The following is a 23,076-nucleotide window of genomic DNA, read 5'->3' on the forward strand; positions in this document are numbered from 1 at the left end:
ATAACAGGGTTCCCGCTCCTATGAGAATCTAACGCTGCCGCTGATCTGACAGGAGGTGGAGCTCAGATGGTAATGCTCACTTGTCAGCCTCTCACCTCCTGTTGCGTGGTCTGGTTCATAACAGGCCACGGACTGGTACCAGTCCATGGCCTGGGTGGTTGGGAGCTCCTGCTCTAAAGAATAATTTTAAATGAGAGAAAACTCAAGTTTTAAAGTTCATGTTAAGCCTTACTCCAACTTCCATTTCTCTCTTTATAACAAAATTCTATTAACACATCTTGAAAAAAGATCACAGAATAATTTTATTTATAATGAATGTTATTCTCTCCAGACTTCAACTCATCAGTTTACTCTTATAACAGAGAATCAATTTAAATAACACCATCAAAATGGAATGAATATAAAACAATCTGCTATTACATATTGATTTCTTTGATATGACATAATTATAGCCAATTAGTCTTGCAACACATGGTCCATTTCCAGTGAAATTCTCAATAAACTGCTAGGAATTACAGTCCTTCATATTGACATTTTATTGTAAAGTCTGCTAGACGTGGCTCTCTTGATTGCTTTGGAAGTCAGTCAAACAAATGCTCTGAAGAAAAGGCTGACACCACAAAACAACTTCATATGAAATCTATCCACAAATGGGATAGCAATGCCTCCAGATCCTTTGGTTTTTATCAGTCCCTTTGGAAAGTTAATTAATTGATGATTGTTCCCTTAAAATTCTATTTTAAATAGGACAATCACTGTCTATACAGTTTGTGCCAGCGTCCTTGACTTTCTTGCTTCCACTGATTTGTTTATCAAATCATACAGTGATGGTAGTCTTATTTTATCCATATTTTTGCTGTAAACATTGAGAAATATACCAAGGACAACTAACGAACCAGACCATACATACCTAAGAGAAAGAAATAAGGAAAAAAAATTAAAATTAGCAAAATAACAATTTACTGTTAACCACAGAATTTGGTAATATGTCCATAATAATTCTTCAGTGAAGTAAAATTCTGTTAGAAGCCTACAATAATAGCATTAAAATAAAAATAGTATTCTTAGATGAGATTTGATAGAATTCTGTATCTTTTAATAATGCATTGGGTATATATAAAGAAAGATATTTTATAAAATTTTATATGACATAGTTCATTTGAACTTTGGGGATGACAGTATATTCAAAGTACAATCCCCTACCAAAAGTCTTAAGAGTACACTTAAAGCATTGGACATGTGTATCTACCAAAGGCCATTTTGGGAATTAAACTCAGCTGTTCAACTCGTTGTCTCAGTTGGGTAGAATATAAAGGAATAAAAAGAGGAACATCCCTGAGAAAGTAGGGGAATCATTGTAATTATATTTATGTATGACATAACACTATTATGTATTACACCTAGTACATAAAGAAAAACTAGTTTATAGACAATCTGTAATACATTGATGGAAATTAATTTTATGTTTCCCTCTAAACTTATAGATTGTTAAGTTTTTGGTTTGAAACTTCACAATCCTGACCAATATAAGTTTAAATGGTGCTAATGTCAAACAAATAGTAAAGACAGTAAATATGATAGTAAACACTTTCATACACACAAAAAATACAAGCTAAGTTTAAAGTCTTTAGGATGTAACTTACAGAATACTTCTCTACCTTAAATCCTTTGTGGAAACAGGCATCAAATAAACTAATATTTTTTAAAAGCATGTGCTGTAAATACATAATTTATATATTTGCAGTAGGGCAAAGGGGAATCCCTTAATCTCAACAACGTACACATCACTCACATTCACTCATAATGGAAACAGGTCACATTTGCACTGGACTCTGGTTAGGCAATTTAAGTATACAAAATGATAAATTCAAAATAATAAATTACCAACATTTCCAAAATAGCAGAAGATACACTGATAGTTAAGAGATCAAGATGAAAAGGTTTCTTTATAAAGCATAACAGGAAAAAAAAAACACATTAATTTATATAAAAATAAATACAGTTACTACAAAAAAGAAAAAGTAGAAAAGTTGAAATTAAGATTAAGAGGAAATGTGAAACACAGTATCTAAAACTGAGAAAAATTGTTTAATTAAAAAGTACTTACTGAAATGTGAATGGTTTAGCAAAGAATATAAACGAAAGTACAATGGTCATTGCTTTTCTTCCTGTTGTCACTGTAGGAGCAAAAAATTAGTTTAGAATGTGCCTATTATCTTGACAATATTTTAGAAATCACTTATTCAGCAAATATTTACAGACCTGACTATATGCCAGAATCTGTGTGAGGTGCCAAGGTAACAATGGAAAGTAAAAACCAACCAACCAAACACACGCACAAAAGTCACTGTTCCCTGTTACTATGGAGTTTAGTCTTGTAGGGAAACAGACATTAAATAATTAATAGAGTTAAATGTTAAAGAACAACTGTAGTAAGTACTTGATGGAGGCCATGGTATTGTGAAGCCACAGTTTAAGTCTTAGAGAAAGGCTTTCCTATGGAAGCTATGATTAGCTAGAGGCAGGGGTTATTCTTTAAAAACAGTAATCTAAAGGATATACTCGTATCTTAATAGGGGTCATCTCTGGATAAAACTATAAGTAACCGTTACAATCTTCTTTACACAACTGTATTAACTTTTTCCCGTCCTTTGAAGTACTACACTTTGAAGTCTGCCGTAAGGCTGGAAGCCTTCCTCCCTGGTCCCAGGCAGAGTGGGGAGATCTGCATAGATCTCCATGACAGTACTTTCCTCCTCACTGCACTATCAGTTGCCATCTTCCCACGTGACTATGTGCTTTACTTAGTTTCTTGCCTTATTTATCTGTACATTCCAAGACTCTACAGTTCCTGGCACTTAGTAATTTATGCACGAATGAATGAATTCCAAAGGAAGAAGCTGTTCTGGAAACGTGCCAGAGTCACATTCCCAATGTCTGTTTTTCTTTCTATAGTAAAAGGACCCCTATTTTGAGCTGGGTATATGTTCCCTCTTCTCCTGCTACTAGGTGTGGTCATGTGTCTAGGCTATGGTGAAATCTGAGCAGAAGTGCTGTTTCTCGGAGTATGACTTTTAGGATTTTCATCTTCTCTTACTCCATCCCACTGCATAGCATGAGGATGAAGATGGCACAGCAGACAGAAAGAACGTGGGTTTCTCATGACCATGGAGTCACCATACCAGTTTAGAGGCAGTATAATGTATGGTGAAGAGCACAGGTGTGCAGCCAGACTGCCATCACTGGAACCTGGCTCTGGCTGACTATGAGACAAGTCACTTAACCTCCCTGTGCCTCGGTTTATCCATCTGTAAAATGGAATAATCATAGTGACTAATTTATAGGACTGTTGTGAGATTAAAATAATGGTGTCTGGTACATACTAGGGCTATGTAAGCATTAGCTATGATTATTGCCAACTCTGGCTTTCTTTTACGTGAGAGAGGAAAACTCCTGCCTGCACCTCTGAGGCAAAAGCTGTACCTTAGAGTTTTGGCAAATGACACAGGTGGCACATTGACTCATCTGTTCCCCTCACTAGGCTGTACACTCCTCCAAAGCAGAACAAATACAACTGATTTTTCTACAGGGCCAAAGACCCTGCACACAGCAGGTGCATAGTGCTTATTGGTGAAAAGGGAAGCTAATCTGGTTGGTGTCCTAGAAAATGTACAAATGAAAGGCCTAAAAAGCTTATTTAAAGTGTACCTCTCATACTTGAAATGCAACAAAATTGAAAGTTTCAGTTACAGGTTAAAAGCATATAAATGCAGTACTTTCTTTGGAGGTCGTCGTCTCATCATAATTTTACAGAAAGTTCTTTTAATGTGTTTAAGGGTTACTGTTCTGATAAATGTATATGTTTGATTTTAAAATTAAACCATCAAAATAAGAAATTAAGATCAAACAACATTTTCTTTAGAATTCTAAAGAAACATCATAAGCCAAAGAATAAACTGGTGAAATATGACAATTTTCTTTTTAATGTAAAGGAGATGTTGCCCTTATGTTTTGAAAAAGAGCATCAGAGAAAATGTAAATGCTTATTTTATAATCAAAGCAAGTAAATCCCTCCTACCTGTTACAGCAATAAGTGCACCAAAAATTTTAATCAAAGCCAGAACAAAGGAGATTCCAAAATATCCAGTGAGGGAAAAAAGGAACGCATAACCATAGGTCCGAACTGGATTCTGCCAAAAATAAAAAAGCCTGTTAGAAAAATGTAAAACAAACCCCGAGGTATTACAAATAAAACAAAACTACAGATTTTAATCAACTTCTTGAGCAATAATAAGTTGTTTGACAATGCAGTCAAGCAAAGATTCTTATTTTGATTTAATGAAAAAAATGTTGAAATTAAAGATCCTCAACTTTTCTACATTATGAACAGCTTAAAAATCAACTCATAGGGTACAGGAAGGATAAAATAAATTTAAATATCAATCATTTCATTTCTGAAATTAATTTCTGATTGGCATATGTTATATTAAAGGAGGTATCATTATATCTATGATGCCTCTTTTGAACAAGGGAAATTAGAAATATAGAGAAAATTATTTAACAGAAGATTTTTTTTTTTTAAAAATGTGATTAGTGTTTACCTTTGCACAAAATGTTACTGCAGGGCCTAATCCACTAGTGCATGTCAATCCCAGTAAAATGTATACAAAACCAATTGAATACGAATACAGTACCTAGAGCAGATAAAAATAAAGCAGAAAAAAGTACTATGAAACTGAAAATGGAAGATTGAGGGTTTTAACTCTATGGCTCAATTAGGTTTGCAGAACAAACATTTTAAAAGAAACTATCATTTCAATATGGCCTAAATTTCCAGAAATGATATTTGATTCTAATGTTTTATAAGTCTATGCCTCATTTTATGTACAAAATAACACCTAGTAATATTAATCCTTTTATGTATGCTTACATATTCATTTCTTTCTAGGCTTAATTATTGAAATCAAACCAGATTTTCATATTAGAGTTCTAAAAAAAAATACTTAAATGAAACAAAACAAAAATCTTTAAAGATACTTATAAAACATAAAAAAAATTAAGTTTCTAAAAGACATTAAAATATAATGAAAATAAGCAGTATATGGCATATCTACTGCTTAACTTCTCTATTTTCCAACCAACCTTTTAATCCCAATTTACTATGCTTTTCTTAAACAGAATCAGCAGCAGCAGCAGCAGCAGCAAACCTAAATATCTGCTGTGTGTCAGGTACTGTGCTGAAGCTTGGTACGGATTATTCCATTTACTTCTCACAACCACCCTAGATATGGGTATTCTTAGTTATTATAATCCAATTTCCAGATGAAGAAACTATAACTTAGAGATATTAAGTAATTTTCCCCAAATGAGTGCTAGTAAAGCCAGGATATGAACTGAGCTATCTTATTCCAGAGCCTACCAACATAAATACTGTATTATATTAACTTCCTAACAACCTACACTCCCTCAATTCTCTCTGCGCCCATCCTTACCTTATCTACAACGAGTAGTGATTATGATGAAGAAAATTCTTAACCAAGTTCCTGTGTTATTAGAGACTACTTAAGTTGCCCCATTCTGTGTCAAGAAAATAACAGGAAAGAATAATCCTGTCTATCCTTAATTCAGTATGTTCTTTCTGTCCAGCAAGATGGTTGTTATAAAATTAATGTAAAGACACACACACACACAATTTTCCTATATAAAAACCAGTTACAAGATATACAAAAGGACACTATTTGCAAAAAAAACCAGTTACAAGAGATACAGAAAGATATTATTTGCAATAATCACAAAAAGATGAAACAACTTTAATAAGTTATTATTAACAATACCTTTAGTAAGAAATGTGCTGGATTTACATGAAGAAAACTTTAAACTCTAATGGACATTGAAAAAAAGACCACTTGAGTAAAAGAAAAGTCATACCTTATTCTTGGACTGAAATAATCAAGATGCCACATTCTCCCTAAATTAATTTATAATTCAATGCCATACCAATCACAATACCAATGGAATTTTTAGTTTATTTGGGAATATAAACACCCCAGAATAACTACTGGTAGTAATATTCTGCAAAAGAAAAGGAACAATGGTAGCTAGTCCTAACAGATAATAAATGTATGATAAAGCTGCTGTCATTATATGTACTATTGCAAAAATAAATTCAAATACAATTCTGAATGCCACACAAGAGTGTGATATGATAAAGAGGGCATTTAAAATGAGCTGAAAGTGGATTATTCAATAAATGATATTAGAAAAAATGGTAGTCATTTGAAAGAAAAGTTCTTTTAAAAAAGTTTTAGATTGGATCAAGGGCTTAATAAAAAAGGAAATCACAAAACTAGTAGGCAACAGGGATGAAATGTTCTAAATCTCAGGGTTAGGAAAGCTCTTTTCAACCATGATACTTAGCCAGAAGCCAGCAAGGAAAAGACAAATTGGGCCATATAAAAATTACAAACTTCTACATGGAAAAATACTACTCACTAGAAAGAGATGAGAGAAATGACATAACAAAAGATTTTATTTTAATACATAAAAAACTAAATCAATGAGGAAAAAATTTGTCAACTATGCAACAAGCGGTTAGCACTGCTAGTTGTAGTTTTAGTTTTTACCTTGCTATAATGTTTGAATGTATTATTTTTGTAAAAATGATAGTTTAAAAATGCAATGCTAGTTATAATTATTTCATCAAATTATGTATATCACCATTTTTAAAATCTGTCTAATTTGAAGAAAAAACACTAGAGTATTTACCATTTCAGAATTAGAAGCATTATGAAGTTTCATAGCTTTCTCTTGGACATTTCCAATGACAGCATCTGCACATAATGCCAGGGAAATAAGCACCACACCTTCAAGAAGGTATTAAAAAAACAAAAAAACTCCTTATTTAAACATATGAACTATAATCAAGCTTTATCAGGAATTTCATTGGTCTAAAAAACAAAAGCAGATCTTCAACTACATCTGTTCGGTAATCCAGAATATTCTTATTCACAATCAGTTATAACAAGTACATAGGTGATGATATTAAAAAAGATATACTAATAAACTTAGTTCTGTACGTATCACATTTCACATTTCAATACCGTATCAAATAACAGTTCCACAAATATTCTACTAGTCTAATAGTTCCACTAGTTCTGAAAGTGTGGAAGAAACTCTTAGGATATCTATCTATTGGGATTGGTGGCTATTCAGTTAATTAAAAAAAAAAAAAAACAGATGAAGAGAAAAGTCATTTTTGAAAAACCCTATTATTACTAAAATGTTTAATTTAAATCACATAAACATGCATGCAGCTGTCAGGGCCTTTTTCTTTGAGCATGGGTCCTGAATAGAATTTCGTATTTTCTCCTTTGTATAAACACACTCATAGCACACATTTTCCATGATTTCCAAGGTGTTTTTGTTTAAAAGTGCCCTGCAGAGTACAGAATCCTTTCATATGTTTATGAGCTTCCCTCCCATATTCGCAGTGTTTTTACCCATACCTCATTCAATAGTGATTTTATTGCTTGTCAATCAAGTTGTGTCAGTTAACTCAGTTTTCACAAAAACAATTATTTGTTCATATTCATTTCTGAATAACTTAATACTGAGTTACAACATAATTATAATAAAGGTACAACTGACATAAACAAATCTGAGTCAACAGTTCATTCCTGAGAAGCATCAAAATGCAAGCACACTAAAAAAGAAACAAATTGTTTTACCTACAGAGCTGTGATATTTTCACTACATCTTATATGGAAAGTCCAAAAGCTTTATGTTACATACGAAAATTGCAGCTGTCATACTATCATTTAAAATGCTTACAAAATATTCGAAATTCGTATTCTAAACTAAAATGCCTATAAAAGCTAGGAATATAAATAAATTACTTACCTGTCAGGTTGAAATTTGGTGCAATTGTGCTGTCAGCGAGGGTAAACCATATCAGGCCAAGGCTCATACATATGGCAGCAGACACATCTGCAACATTATAACGCTTTCCTGTATAAAACAAATGTAAATCCACTTCATTATGCAAATACCCACCCAGCTTTGTATTTGCTCTATGTGTTAAGTAGAACACAGATTTGTTTTTTTATATCCAGTGCCAAACATGTGAACACTTAGGTCAAGGCAGAAGACAATCACAAGACGGCTTCTGAAAACTACCAATGGGCAGCAATATGTCCCTGTAAGTTAGAAACAAGAGCTACTTTATCTGGCATAATAGTGACACTAAAATACATACTTTGGCAAAAACTGATGGCAAGAATAATGCACTTCCACAAACATTTAAAAAATTTCCTGGAAATTTAGTTCCTGTTTTACTTTGTGCATAATAAAAGGTTATGAATTTTCTTGTAGTTCGTAAGTTTACAAAGTAACCAGAGTAATGATTCTGGTTACATAACTGTTTAAGTTTGCAAATATCATAATGTGGTAACTTCCAGGCAAGTGAAAATTAAATGATTTTAATATATCCTTATTTTAAAAATAAAATGTAGTATGACTTTTTTGTAAGGTTTATAAGGACAATATTATATATGCCTAGTCAGTTGGGACAATAAATGTGATTTTTAATAGGGATTGAGGTCAATTATTTTTTCCTATATGAAGTTATCCTGAAATGATACGTGAAGTAGTTGGCAACACTTTCATTTTTAAAGGCTTATTCTGGGATGGTATCTAATGCATAAATGATATCAGGCTGTATAAGAACTTCAGTGATACAGAAACACCCGACTATTAAAACACGAATATTCCTCATGACAATTAATGTGAACAACAGAAGCTACTTCCACTGTTTGTTGCTATCACTGCCTCCTCTTTTACTACTATTTCCACAAAACTTGTCACTTAGCTGGGGCTCTAAACATCACTAAGCCAGCGGGGTTGGTAAAAACGCAGTTCTGCTCAGATCAAACTTTACTTCAATATGAGAACTGCCCATGCACAATGGAAGTGAAGGGTAGAGCCCTGGAGAGTAGAAGAATGAAAGAACTGAAAAAAGGGACCTTTCCATGTACTTTTGAACTAGACCTTTAATACAGAAATATAGTATTGCTGGAAATGTGGTAGATTCCAAAATAAAATAATAAAAACAAAGTATTATCTTTTCTTTTTCTTAAGTCCAAATTACCGACTTTAGAAACTAAGGCATATCAGTGGTTTTTTTCTTTTTTTGAGACGGAGTCTCGCTCTGTCGCCCAGGCTGGAGTGCAGTGGTGTGACCTCGGCTCACTGCAACCTCTGCCTCCTGGGTTCAAGCAATTCTTCTGCCTCAGCCTCCCGAGTAGCTGGGACTACAGGTGTACACCACCACGCCTGGCTAATTTTTGTATTTTTAGTAGAGACAGGGTTTCACCATATTGGCCAGGCTGGTCTCGAACTCCTGACCTTGTGATCCACCCACCTTGGCCTCCTGCAGGGCTGGGATTACAGGCGTGAGCCACTGTGCCTGGCCATGAGTGTGTTTAGAATACCTTATTTTGTGATTCAGAATTGTTACAATATCTAGAATGCTCACTGAAAATATAGAAGTTTAATGTTTTTCCTAATGCTAGATGCCATAACATAGCCTATTAGTTTTAAATAGTATAAAAACATATCATTACTATACCTTGAATAAAAACTCCTCCTAGCATAACAGGAATCAATTTGCAGCACTTGAAGATGACTTGGGTAGGGTAATTCAGGTAGCCCAAGGAAGTGTTTGATAACCCCATAGTACCCACAGTTAGAAAAGCTATTATCATGTAGGTTTTTCCTGGTATTCTGTAAAAGACAATTTTTAAAACCTTCATTTTGGGACCCAATTCATACTACTAAAAGATAATGTGTTCACAATGTGTAAATGTCTAATTACGTTTCTAATTTCTGGTTACTATTTCTGGAAATATCAGTAAAAAAATCACTATTTAAAAACTGTAATGCTCTTGTATAAAAAAGTTTATAAAAATAACAATTTACCTTTATTTAGTCAATCATAAATGAGGCCACTCAATTATGTAAAAGAGTTTAGATTTTTACTGAAGGTATAAATGTTGACAAAAGGTGTTTTTTTAATTTTTTTAACAGCAGTTCTAGCCACAAATAAAAACCATCTTAACCATCTTAAGTTAGAGAAAAAGAGCTTCTTTTTTTGTTGTTGTTTGCTTGAGATAAGGTCTCGCTCTGTTGCCCAGGCTGGAGTGCAGTGGCATGATCTCAGCTAACTGCAACCTCTGCCTCATGGGTTCAAGAAATTCTTTTGCCTTAGCCTCCTGAGTAGCTGGGACTACAGGTGTGCGCCACCATGCCCAGCTAATGTTGGCCTCCATAATGGTAAAAGGTACCTTAACAATTTTAAAACTAATTTTTAACTCTTGAATTGTTTTTCTGTTTCCTAATGTTTCCATCTAGCATTAGGAAAAATACGTCTATCCATTCTGCTAAAATAACCCAAGAAAATTTTCTCTGGGAAAAGTTCACGTGGCTTAAAACCCTAGATATAACTTTTATTATAATATCTTATAGATCATCTCTCTGTATTCTATGTTATAATAATCAACTTTTAAGATGAGGTATCTGACTCTCTCCTCATGATTTCAAATCTTTTAATTTTGGCTCTATCTAAAGTTCCTAAAGGAGATTCTTAATTTAGCATCTTCAGAATTTTGAGCCATTACTGTGAGCACATGCTCACTTTGACTAGATATTTAATGGTCTAAACTAATAATCTTGTATGCTGGCATGACGAACATAGACACAATGAGGCACTATTCATACTGATAATGCTGGAGAGTTAGATGTAATTTCCATTTTAGAATTTGTGTTCACATTGAAATCAAGGCAACAAAATTCCCCATCTTATATATGGTTAGATATAAGGTAAAATAATTTACTGGGAAAAGTCAATTAAAATGCATCATTTACATTTGATTCTGAGGGTTTTTTTTTCTACTTAACTACCAATATAGTAGTTAACCATGAAAATCCACGTGGAAACAACTTGCATGCCCATATATGCATCAGTGTAAACATGTTCATGCCATCCATGGGGTTTGACCCTCACTGGGATATCATCAGTGATGGTGGAGCAGCACTTCACCACGTAAAATGATACAAGTCAAGGTGGTCAGGTTTTCTCTAAGATAAATGGCAAATCATTGGCAGAAAATAAAAATTCAAGTCAGAAGAATTACAAGGAATGAGTAGAAAAGTAGCACAGTACAGGTAGAAAGAAAACCAGCCTGACAGGGGAACTAAATCCAAAAGTAGCTCCAAAAATTCTGAGCAGTCCTCTAGGTCTTTGTTTCCTCATTGGTAAAATGAAGAAATTAGATTTGATCAGCTTGCCTCCAGGATACTCACTATTTCTATTTTATTTAACACGTCAATTGCTTGCTTCCTTAGAAATGGGGAGAAAATTCTTTTTTTGAGACGGAGTCTCGCTCTTGTTGCCCAGGCTGGAGTGCAGTGGCGCCATCTTGGCTCACTGCAACCTCTGCCTCCCGGGTTCAAACCATTCTCCTGCCTCAACCTCCTGAGTAGCTAGGATTACAAGTGCCCGCCACCATGCCCAGCTAATTTTATATTTTTAGTAGAGATGGGGTTTCACCATGTTGGCCAGGCTGGTCTCGAACTCCTAACCTCAGGTGATCAACCTGCCTCGGCCTCCCAAAATGCCAGGATTACAGGCGTGAGCCACCACACCTGGCCGGGGAGAAAAATTTTAACTTTAAAAACCTCTTCAAGACAAATCTGAGCACTCTCCTTAATTAGAAACTCATATTAATTAATAATAATGTTACAAGGTATTCTTTGATGAAAAACAATAAGCAGTATATTTAGGATATTACAGTTTATGATGTACTTTAGCATGCATTACCACATATGATCCTCAAGATAAAATTTAGAGTTAGAGTATTATAGAAACTTCTCTGAGGTCTTGACAGATGTAATAAGACCAAAGTGCCAAGACCCAAACCCATGTTTCTAACTCCAAATTCTCAATGAGTATTGATGTACTTATTCCAGTATGTCGGTATTCACATAAATGTGGGAAGAAGAAAAAAATAACAGCAGCAAAGAGTTTAGCTAATTAAAGGTCTAACGAGTAGCAGTACTATTAAATAAATTCAGATATGGGTGTATTTGCAGAAATAAATTCAGAAAGGTTTCAATTCATAATTAATTTATTATAAATACATAAATTATTCTCCCAAATTATTTCACTTATACTTAAATCAAGTACAAATTATTTTATTTTAAAATATGTTATGGTCACGTGATTTAAAAGTTGGGATAAACATGGCTTGAGGCCCCCTCCCCTCTCATCGGGGTAGCTGATAGGGAGGTGTTTCTTTCTGAAATGTAACAGGACATGCATCGTCATTGTATAATTTTTCACCTACAAAGATAGTATTAGTGTTGTTTACCTTAGAAGCAATCTTACCTTAGAAGGCCCAGTAGTTTGCAATAAGTAGTCAATCATCATCAAGCTTCCTTATATATTAGTCTTGACAGATATATTTAATTACTTCCTATTCTATCACCTATGGCTATTGCCAGTACTCCTCTAGGTCTTTGTTTTCTCATTGGTAAAATGAGGAAGTTGGATTTCATCGGCTTGCCTCCATGATTCTATCATGGAGAATCATGAAAGAACATAAAAATAACGAAGATGATATTCTAAGGTTCAAATATTTTTACAATAATTGCTACAATAATTTATTGGCAATAAAGACAGGTTGAGAGGCAAAATTAGACCCATGAAGAAACCTGTAATATAGATTTAAATATGTAAAACTGTAGTTACCTTGATACAAACTTCAAAACCATTTTATGATTGAAAAAAAAAGCTGCACAATTTTTGAAATCTTCACTAAAGGATTAAACATTTGTATCAAGGTATGTCAGTATTACAGTCATTATTACATTTAAACTGCCCAATAGATACACGATATATATACACACATTAGGGTATGACAGAAGGAGCACACTTCTTACATTAACCAAGAACATTTTATATTCAAATTCCTAACCACTTTCTGTTTATAATCAGAGACTAAGTTTTATTGCATATTGTTCTAGATGCCATTAAAGATATATAAAGATATTTCTCAAATCTAGATGGTTGCTAACTCAAATGATATTGTCAAACAAGCACATTTGGTCTTGATGAAAAGGAATGAGATGTGTTTCTCTAATGCTTAAGAACGCAACCTCAGCTATCGGATATCATATGGCAATGTTAGCTGGGGCATATCCCACAAAATATAACTTCACATTCTAAAAAAGCAGAATAACAACAGATACGGACTTGGTATCCCTCATCCAAAATGCTGGCGACCAGAGTGTTTCAAATTTCGAATTTTTTCAGATTTTGGAATATTTGCATCTGCATAGTAAGGTATCTTGGGGAATGAGACACAGGTCTTAATATAAGATTTATTTATGTTTCATATATACATTATACACGTAACCTGAAGGTAATTTTATAGAACATTTTTGATATGGTTTGGCTCTGTGTCACCACTCAAATCTCATCTTGAATTGTACTCCCATAATTTCCATGTGCTGTGGGAGGGACCCAGTGGGAGATAATTTGAATCATGGGGGTGGTTTCCCCCATATTGTTCTCGTGGTAGTGAATAAGTCTCACAAGATCTGACGGTTTTATCAGGGGTTTCCGCTTTTGCATCTTCCTCATTTTCTCTTGCCACCACCATGTAAGACTGACTTTTGACTCCTGCCATGATTCTGAGGCCTCCCAAGCCATATGGAACTGTAAGTTCAGTTAAACTTCTTTTTCTTCCCAGTCTCGGGTATGTCTTTATCAACAGCATGAAAATGGACTAATAGCAGTAAATTGGTACCGGGAGTGAGGTGTTGCTGAAATGAGACCCAAAAATGTGGAAGCAACTTTGGAACTGCATATCAGGCAGGGGCTGGAAGTTTGGAGGGCTCAGAAGAAGACAGGAAAATGTAGGACAGTTTGGAACCACCTAGAGACTTGTTGAATGGCTTTGGCAAAAAAGCTGATAGTGATATGAACAATAAGGTTCAGACTGAGGTGGCCTCAGATGGACATGAGGAACTTGTTGGGAACTAGAGCAAAGGTGACTCTTGTTATGTTTTAGCAAAGAGACTGGTGGCATTTTGCCCTTGTTCTAGAGATTTGTGGAACTTTGAGATGATTTAGGGTATCTGGTGGAAGAAATTTCTAAGCAGCAAAGCATTCAAAAGGTAATTGGGTGCTGTTGAAAGCATTCCATTTTAAAAGGGAAACAGAGCAAAAAGGTTCAGAAAATTTGCAACCTGATGATGTAGTAGAAAAGAAAAACCCATTTTTTGAGGAGAAATTCAAGCTGGGTGCAGAAATTTGCCTAACAAGGATCTGAATGTTAATCCCCAAGACAATGGGGAAAACGTCTCTAGAGCATGTCATAGGTCTTCATGGTAGCCACTCCCATCACAGGCCAGGAAGCCTAGGAGGAAAGAAAGGTTTTGTGGGCTGGGCCCAAGGTCACTATGCTGTGTGCAGCTTAAGAACTTGGTGCCCTGCATCCCAGCTGTCCCAGAGCTGGTCATGGTGCACATTTTATATAATTTTGTGCACAAAACAAAATTTGTGTTAAGTACTTATGTTTGGAAGTTTCCACTTGTGTCACATTGGCACTCAAAACTTTTCTAATTTTGGAGCATTTCTGGATTTTGGATTTTTGGATTAGGATGCTCAACCTGTACTGATATTTCATTTCACCACTGTGATGTTAGTTGTACTACAAATCAGTAACTGCACCTATTTCAGAATTTATAAAAATCAAGTATGTACATTGTGTTTTTTATCATGTTTTAAGAAGATATAACACTGTAAGTTGAGCCTAAAGCTATTTTTTTTATTTTGTAATATTGCATTTAAGAAAAGACTTTATTTTTTTCAGTGTATAAATGAATAAAATGTATTTAGTATTATTAAGTTAGTTATACTGGTAAGAATTCATGCCTATCAGATGTTTTGTTAATAGAAGTATAAATTTCATGCATATTCAGTATGCCAAAAAAAATTCAACTAATACAAGTGAAATATCAAAAAATAAAAACAAACCACATACCTCCTCCTTTTGTCCTGAATAAGCTGAAGTTCTATTAGGCCAAATATGGAGTAAAAGGCAAACTGCACTAAGGTAAGGTACCAGCCATAGGACTTAAAACCCTCCACTGAAAATATTAATTCCTGTCAAAAGACACATAAACACTGTTAAGTCCAAGGCAGCACATTAATTTCCTAAAAATAAATTCTTATAAACACAACATTTTTAAAGATACCAAGCCCCACCTCCAACAATAACAAAATGTAAATTAGAGAGGTTAGAAGCTCTTTCATATTGGTAATGTTATTTTTTGAAATTCTTGTGCCATAGATGATATAAACCTTCTTCTTTTAGAGGAAATGGTTAATTTGCCTAAACATGTTATATTATAAAGCAATATTTATATCAGTTATTAATAAGCCATTCTTAACAAGTCACTAAGAGTTATTCTAATAGTTATCTGGTTTAATTTTAATTGAATAAATCAAATTGATCAATAAATCAAATTGAATAAATGAAGTGTATGTATGAATATGCGTACATCTATAAAAAACACTTCATTACCAAACCCCAACCATTTTCTCTGAACTATTTTGATATGTAATTATAAGCAACAGTAGCAATGTCAGTTTTTACAAAATCAAAGTGGTTAAGTTATAAACACAATTAGCAGGAGTTTGTGTAATTTAAAAAAACCTTTGCATAAACCAATTATAAACTAAAATATCTGATTATTAGAGAAAATTTATTTAATGACACTTACAGGGTAAATTTCAAATTCATTTTCCATTGCAATGGCTAACTCTGTTCCCAAGCTATTTGGTAACAGTGGTATGCTGAAGAAAAAAATGTTTCTAAAATGTTTCTCAACAAGAAATTCTAATCTCTATTTTTAATTGTTCTTCATTGTGGCATCTCAAGTTTTGTATCACCTACTAGTGGAATATCAGTTATTATAAATATTAAAATTTTTAATTCATTTTTGTTTTACATTAATATTCTTCATAGCATTCTTGCAAGCTAACTAAAAAACAGTCACAATTCCATGTTCACTTACATTTCCCTTGATGTTTCATCTCTACAAGACAATGAAAAAGAATACAACAATTTTTAAATTCACTAACCTTTTAGTACTAAAGAATACTGGAACTATTATCTGTGTTTTAAGAAAATACATCATTTTCCTTTCCTTGAATTACAAAGGCTTTCTCATGTTATGGGAAAATATCCACTAATTAAATGACAATTAATAAAATTAGAACCCATTCCAACATCCTGTTTTCACTAGCCTGGATCCTCACCCATCCAGCCCATGTCTTTGAAGGTCAGAAATTTGCTCCTAGCCAAAGGTATATAACTTTTCCAAATACAATGTAAATATGAGACACATTGTTGCAGTGTTAGAAATGTTTTGTGCCAGCAAAAATCACAGAACAATAAGATTCTGGCAAAGTTAGAAGACAAAGCCAGTAAGAATGAGAATGTAAGAGATGTTTAAAAAAGAAATAATTCAAATATTGTAGGATTAAAGAGATACCTTTAGAAAACCATAAAATATCCTGATACATTTTTGCAAAAATGATCTTTTATTATTGAGTTCCAAGAATCGAGTAAACTGCACTATCATTCAACAATGTTCCAAGATACCAATCAATACTTGAATCATTTCTTTCTCTTGGAAACACATGGTTGCAATTATTACCTACATTTTGTTAAATGTTTAAAAATTAATTTTCATAATGACAATTTTTCAAGATAGTCTCTACATGTGCCTCCTCCCCACTTAAAATATTTAACTCTTGAATTTTGATCTGTTTCCTGTTTTAAGAAACTCTTTTCTACTCTATACTAAAAAATTCAAATTTATGAATCAGCCAGTATCCCCTAAGTGACTATCTCGGGCAAAACTAGTAAATGCCCATACTGACCGCAATTGTTATAAATAATTAACATATTACAAACATATGACTTTTTTACCTGTAAATACCCATAAATTAGGTAAAATACAAAAACTCCAGCAACACATATGAAAAACTGAGTAAGTTTGTTAAACTTGCTGAGATTCATGCCAAGTACCACAATGTCGTCAACTGACTTGATGTGTGGTGACATTGTTTGGGTTTTGGATGGCACAGTGATAGAAATGTATTTCCTGGAATTGTTGAACTTGAGATCCATTGTTATTTTGCTGCATTCAATGCTTTCAGAGTTATTTTTGTTGGTTTCCTGGACTGTTATGTTCTGTATGTCTTTTGCTTGCTGTGTCAAGTCCTAGAGAAGGAAATAAGCAATTAAAAGAAAACATTTAGATGATAAAGTTTAATCCTCCAAATAATACTCCAAATCATACTTTAAAATTATACAAATGTCTGCTTCTCTCTGGATATTAGTATATTAATTCCTGTATTCTAGGTTCCAAATCACCAAAAACAATATGCCTACAATCTTTAAACAATTTGTCTACAGCTGATAAAGATTAGTACATCATTAAACTGAATATAAACCATACTTATTTCCACAGCAACAAAAGCTAGTATTTCATCAAAGAACTAAATATGTCTTTGCGTCTATATATAGTTGATGCATAACATTCTCAACATTAAAGTCAATCTTCATTTGTAGAAGAGTAAAAAAATAAGTAATTCTCCTTTAAATACTAAGACAATTCTAAGATATATTTGCTAATGACATTTAAAAAATAAACTAAAAAAATGAAGGCCAGGTGTGGCGGCTCATGCCTGTAATCCCAACATTTTGGGAGGCTGAAGCAGAGAGGTTGCTTGAGACCAGAAGTTCAAGACCAGGCTGGGCAACATAGCAAGACCCTCTCTCTACCAAATAAAATAAAGGAAAATAAAATAATTAGCTGGACATGGTGGTGCATGCCTGTAGTCCTAGCTACTCGTTAGGCTGAGGCAGGAGGATCACTTGTGTCCAGGAGTTTGAGGCTGCAGTCATCTATGTTTGCACCCCTGCACTCCAGCCTGGGCGACAGAGCCAGACCCTGTCTCTAGAAAATGAATGAAAAAAACAAAACAAAACAAAACAAAAAACCCCAAAACTAAGGTCCTTAAAGAGCTAGATTTATCACAGACTACAGAAAGCACAATATGCTTCAGCAGTAGCATCTCTTAGGTTAAAAAATGTTTTCTTCCTCTGGAACAAATCATTTTAATTTAATTTACATTCTTCTGGGACGTAAAAGGCTGGAGAAAACATGTCATTTTTTGTCAGTCTAAAAAAAATTATGAAGCCATCAATTTCTCTTTAGATTTATATGAACTGAAAAAATGAACTCCATGTAAAGACTGAGGAAAGACTGAAGAATTATGACTAAGTATAGAACAAACCTATGTAAAAGAAGTTATTTTCTTAGAAACGACTCATCTGTTTTTAATTCCAGTGGGAACAAAAATTTAAACCGTGGCATGAAGAGAAATAAGAATAATTTTGACAGTGAGTTTTCCTTTGGTAATGTTTTTTTAAACTGCTACAAGATGGTTTAAAATGGCCAAAATTAGAGTCGCCTCTTCATGATCACTTCTAGTTTGCTAATTTACAGACGTTAACCAGGTCATCCTTAGGAATTAAAGGAGGGGTCAAGGATCTGAATACCACTGGTAACTAAAAATACGCAGCTGCCACAACATTTTATAGGGCACCTGCCATATTTCTAAATAGAAAAGTAGTTTCATGAAGTTTACTGTGTTCCTCTTGTTTATTCTTCGCTTTCCTTTGTTCTTGCTTCCCACATTATGTTTCAATCACTGTCATTTGTAAGACTTTTTATGTAATCTTGCAGGGTATCTTTCAGATGTGACTTTCTTTTAAAACCATGCTTTAAATTATCTCTCCTAAATATTTGGTCAAACCTGTGCTTGAATGTAGAAGAGACGAAAACCTTAACAATTTACTCTTTTCTATGTGTGGGCATGGATATAGTGCACCACTCAAATAAACCCGGCCTCACATAGGTTTCTAAGTTTGCTCTCCCCCCACTCTCAGTGAAGCCCTAAACCACCCATGTTTCATTCCTGAAATACACCAGGGACTTTAAAACACCGCTGCCTTCTGTTCATGATGTCCTTTCAGCCTGAGGTCTTCTTTCTCAAGGTCAGGTTTGGAAGTTGGGCTTTAATATCCCCTCCTTTGTGACACCATCACTAATCCCCCCAGTTATTAGAAAAGAGAACTTGAAAGGCAAGATTCAAATCTTATTTGTCTCTGCGTCCTTGGTACCTGGCATATACTCTGACCTGATATTCAGATGAACCAAATAAACTGATCCTTCCTCTTGATACCCTCAAACTTCAGCTTGCAATCACTCACCTTCTGCTTGGATATGATTTTTGAAATGGATGGTGGTACTGGCAAACTTTATGAGCAAAACTGAAAATCTTATAGAAAAAGAGTGGGGAAAATTTACAAATAATGCTTATATATTTACACATACATACAGAATAAATAAAACTTCTAGAAAATATCTTTCCTGCTTTTATTGGCATCAAAACGTTTCTCCAGAAGGTCACGCTTTCCCAAAGTCACCTTCTTCTGAGATGTTTGTAATTTAGTAAACTGCCAAGCATATTGTAATGACTCAATACAATTATAGGTAATAGTATAAGAAAGCAGTATAGCATGCTTTCCCCATGCTTTGGAATTTTGACAGATATGAGTTCAAGATCTGGCTTTACTACTTATTAGCTGAGGAGCCTTGGGCAAATCGTTTAACTTTTCTGAGCTTTAGGTTCTGTACCTTCAACAGTGGGAGTTGTTAAAAATGTGCCTATCACAGGATTATGGTTAGGACTATATGAAATAAATGTAAAATTGCCTGGCATATGTCAGTCCATAAGTGTGTTAGCTGTCATCCTTCAACTTTTTAGAAATATTGCTAGGGTGATACGGTGTGCTCAAGCTGACTCACCCCTTTGATGTGCAGCTGGAAACATGGACCTGAATTTCCAACGCTGCCTTCTCTCCTGAGATCCAGAGCTCTATGTCTAAATGCTTCTTTGATATCTCTACTCATAAGCTCTGCTGGCACTTCATATTTAAAATGGCCGAAGCTGATTATTTTCCCCTCAAAACAAATCTACTGTTTGTTCCTATATTCCCAATCTCACTTAACAGTACCTAGTATGAAACACAAGCTAAAAATCTGGGAGTTATCTTAAGAATCTTTCCTTTTCTTCACATTCTATATTTTGCCAAGATTCCTGTTAACTCTACATCTATAACTATATCTAAAATCTGTTTTGGACCCTACTCCATCAGGCAGCCGTTTTCTCATGCCTAGATTACTAGACTGTTTATAATCAATTTTTCCCTTTCTGACCCATCTGTCACATGGCTCAACATGAAGTCTGATCATGCTGCTTCTATGAATAAGGCCTCAAAGTTAAAAATGAGTTGATGTCCTGGACTCTAATATCATATTATACATATTTTTCAAATTCCTAAATTATAATGGTGTAGCTTTTTTGTTTTTGTACTTGTTTCTCCTAAAAGCCTATGAAATCCTTAAGGCAGGAGATATCTTCCTATGATGTTCTGGTACATAACAAAAATGTAAGATTAAATGAAGGACTCTACCGCACTTTAGCAAGCACCATTTATTTAATCAACGTTATTCAGCTCCTTTCCAACACTTTACCACTTCTAATACACTTCTTGGCAGCTTTATGTGCTGCAGATCTAGGCTACATGTACAGAACGAAATCTCTCTAGCACTGCCTTTTCTACGTGTGCCAAAATACCGACATCGCTACCAAAACCCCCCCTCAAAACATTTGAAATGAACATGAAAATAAATTTGTTTCCTTTGCCTGAGGCATCAGTGTCATAAAACTTGCCCATAAAAGCCTTGCATTTAGAATGCTGTTTTATTAATAAGAACATCACTGGTGAGAAAGTGTGACTGATGAAGACCTCTGATACCTAATAACTGTGATCATTGGGGAATGAATGTCTGCCATATCCCTTCCACTTCAAACATTAATGACTGATATTAACCATCATCTAAAAAAAAATGGGCCAAACTTCTTGTGGTGCAAGGAGCAAAAATGAAGCATGGAATTAAAATTAGTTTTCAGACTAAATGATCGACATTGTGCTTTGCTTTTGAAGCTCACAGTAATCACTGAAACTAAAATGTATATATATTTAAAAAATCACAGGTGTGTATCATTGCCTGAGGCCTCTTCCTAAATTCAATGCAGATATTCAACTTCAACTGCTAAAATGGAATAAAAAGGTAGCATTTCCGGCATACAATGTATATTTAAAAATTAAAATTCGTGATAATGTTGAGTTACAATGACCTATTGAAGTCACAATTATTTCAGTTTATTTTTGAGTTTTCCGACCTGAAGGACGAAAGTCCCACACCAAGAAAGGTAGAATATGAAAAAAAAAGTCATTACGGTGTCATTAACCTGAAAAAACGTGATTTTAACTATATTTTACCACACTCAACGTTACAAATAAAAGAATCTTACCATGCCATTATGCCTTGATTAACTGCGCTCCGGAATCAATCATGGCCTATGGTGTACGATTATAAAACAGAAAAAACAAAGTTCCATCTCATTTCTTTGTACACACATCATTATACAAAGGTGGAGAAACGCTGTGCTAATTTTTGAAGACTATTCTTTTTTTTTTTTTTTAAGAGAAAAAGTTAACACTAGGACTTAATCTATATATTAATTAAGTAAAAATAACGCTGTCTAAATTATTTTGAAATGCTGCCTCTCTTCCAAGTTCCAGACTATCTCAATTCACTTAGAAAAACGTTTAATTAAAAAACAATTCTAGCCTTCTGATATCCTAATGTAGAAAAAATGCAGATACTCAACACTTAAGATTTTGTTAGCGCACCAAATCATTCCATCTTTTACTTTCAATATTCCTTAAATAATAATAAAAAGACGGGAGAGATAATTCAGTTGCAAAGACTGGAGGAAACTTGCAGAACTTCTAGTGGAAGTTTATGCCATAAACTTAATAGCCCAGCCAGAACAATCACATTCTACTGCAAGCCAAATGGAGAAAAGAGTACCTTGGAGTGCCCCTATTTAATAAACACGGAACCAGGAAACAGTTAACTGTAAATACAGTCTAGAGGTATCCAGGTGACTGACAGTTCTCCAGAGACCCCGAGAACAGCGTAAAAGACCCCTTGAGGTCACCTCACCCCTGCGAGTCCACGGATTGGGACCCGAGGGAGTTCTCGCCAGCCCGAGGGCGAAAAACGGGCGAGGAGGAACAGATGCTCCTCCCTGGAAACCGCCCGGCCGGTTTCCGCTCTTTAAAAAAAGGGAGTCACCCGTTCCTTCCATCCCGACCTCATCCACTCCTCGAACGCTCCTTCTGGGTAAGGAAGATGGGCAGTGCCAAGGTTTTCTGGAGGAGAGGAGATCTGGGTCCCAAACACAGGAAAGGCCCCGAAGGCACGCGTACCCCAAAGCCGGTATGTCACCCAGAAAGGTGACGGCAGTCTGGGTGGCGCCTCAGCTAGACGGAGCATCTCCCCCTCCCCAGGTCCGTCGCCATCACCTCCTCTTCCTCCTCCTCCTCTCCCAGTCCTGCACTTTCCACCGCGGCGGTCGCCTCACCGGAAAGCACTCAACTCCGGCGCCCGCAAGCCACTTCCGCCTATGTGTCCCTGCGCGCGTGCGCAGACGCGTGGCCCCCGCCTCCCGACAGGCCTGTGGCCGCCGCCGGCGTGCGGGCCGTTACCTCCCGCGCATGCTCTATAGGGTAGAGACGCTAGGCCGGCACTGCCAAGGTGGGCCCGGCGGTGCGAGGGTCGCCTTTCAGCCCTTACCTCTACCCACTGAAATGGAGTGGGGCGGTGAGCGCCGATCTGCTGGAGAATCTCATTATCCCATCGGCACTCTGCCTGCTTCTGGCCTCCAAGCCTCTGAAGCCCCCCGGGTTTCAGCTGCCGGCTGCCCCCGAGCCCGTGGTGCCCACGGGAGAGGCAACT

At 35.2% G+C, this 23,076-nt stretch overlaps 1 protein-coding gene across 7 annotated transcripts; it reads right to left on the reverse strand.

Moving 5' to 3' along the window:
- Nucleotides 1-278: 278 nt before the first annotated feature.
- SLC35B3 (solute carrier family 35 member B3) lies at nt 279-22,770 on the reverse strand. 7 transcript variants are annotated; one of them, XM_003272255.3, is made up of 11 exons: nt 22,644-22,770; nt 21,584-21,629; nt 17,061-17,354; nt 15,105-15,226; nt 9,626-9,780; nt 7,900-8,007; nt 6,766-6,863; nt 4,602-4,694; nt 4,079-4,190; nt 2,108-2,177; nt 279-910 (listed from the first exon to the last, which is right to left on the reverse strand). In XM_003272255.3, exons 2-11 carry the CDS (start codon nt 21,584-21,586, stop codon nt 760-762), a joined length of 1,206 nt encoding a protein of 401 aa, XP_003272303.1. In that variant the 5' UTR covers nt 21,587-21,629; nt 22,644-22,770; the 3' UTR covers nt 279-759. The 7 variants fall into 7 exon arrangements, with proteins under 7 accessions (XP_003272303.1, XP_030673134.1, XP_030673135.1 ...); XM_030817274.1 differs by having other exon boundaries at nt 22,548-22,764; XM_030817275.1 differs by having other exon boundaries at nt 22,433-22,764.
- Between the last annotated feature and the right edge of the window lie 306 nt (nt 22,771-23,076).

This window comes from Nomascus leucogenys, chromosome 8, assembly GCF_006542625.1.
Source record: "Nomascus leucogenys isolate Asia chromosome 8, Asia_NLE_v1, whole genome shotgun sequence".
NCBI classification, from domain to species: Eukaryota; Metazoa; Chordata; class Mammalia; order Primates; family Hylobatidae; genus Nomascus; species Nomascus leucogenys.

What these genes read in the sequence shown, in the direction of transcription:
- SLC35B3 (XM_012509196.2), bottom strand. Translation starts at nt 22,614, where the DNA reads ATGCTCCGTCTAGCTGAGGCGCCACCCAGACTGCCGTCACCTTTCTGG. An exon ending in GGTCGGGATGGAAGGAACGG is followed by an intron (nt 17,355 to 22,413) that starts GTGACTCCCTTT and finishes TTCCTTCTCTAG; the next exon opens with GACTTGACACAGCAAGCAAA. An exon ending in TAATTTATGGGTATTTACAG is followed by an intron (nt 15,227 to 17,060) that starts GTAAAAAAGTCA and finishes GTCTTTTGACAG; the next exon opens with GAATTAATATTTTCAGTGGA.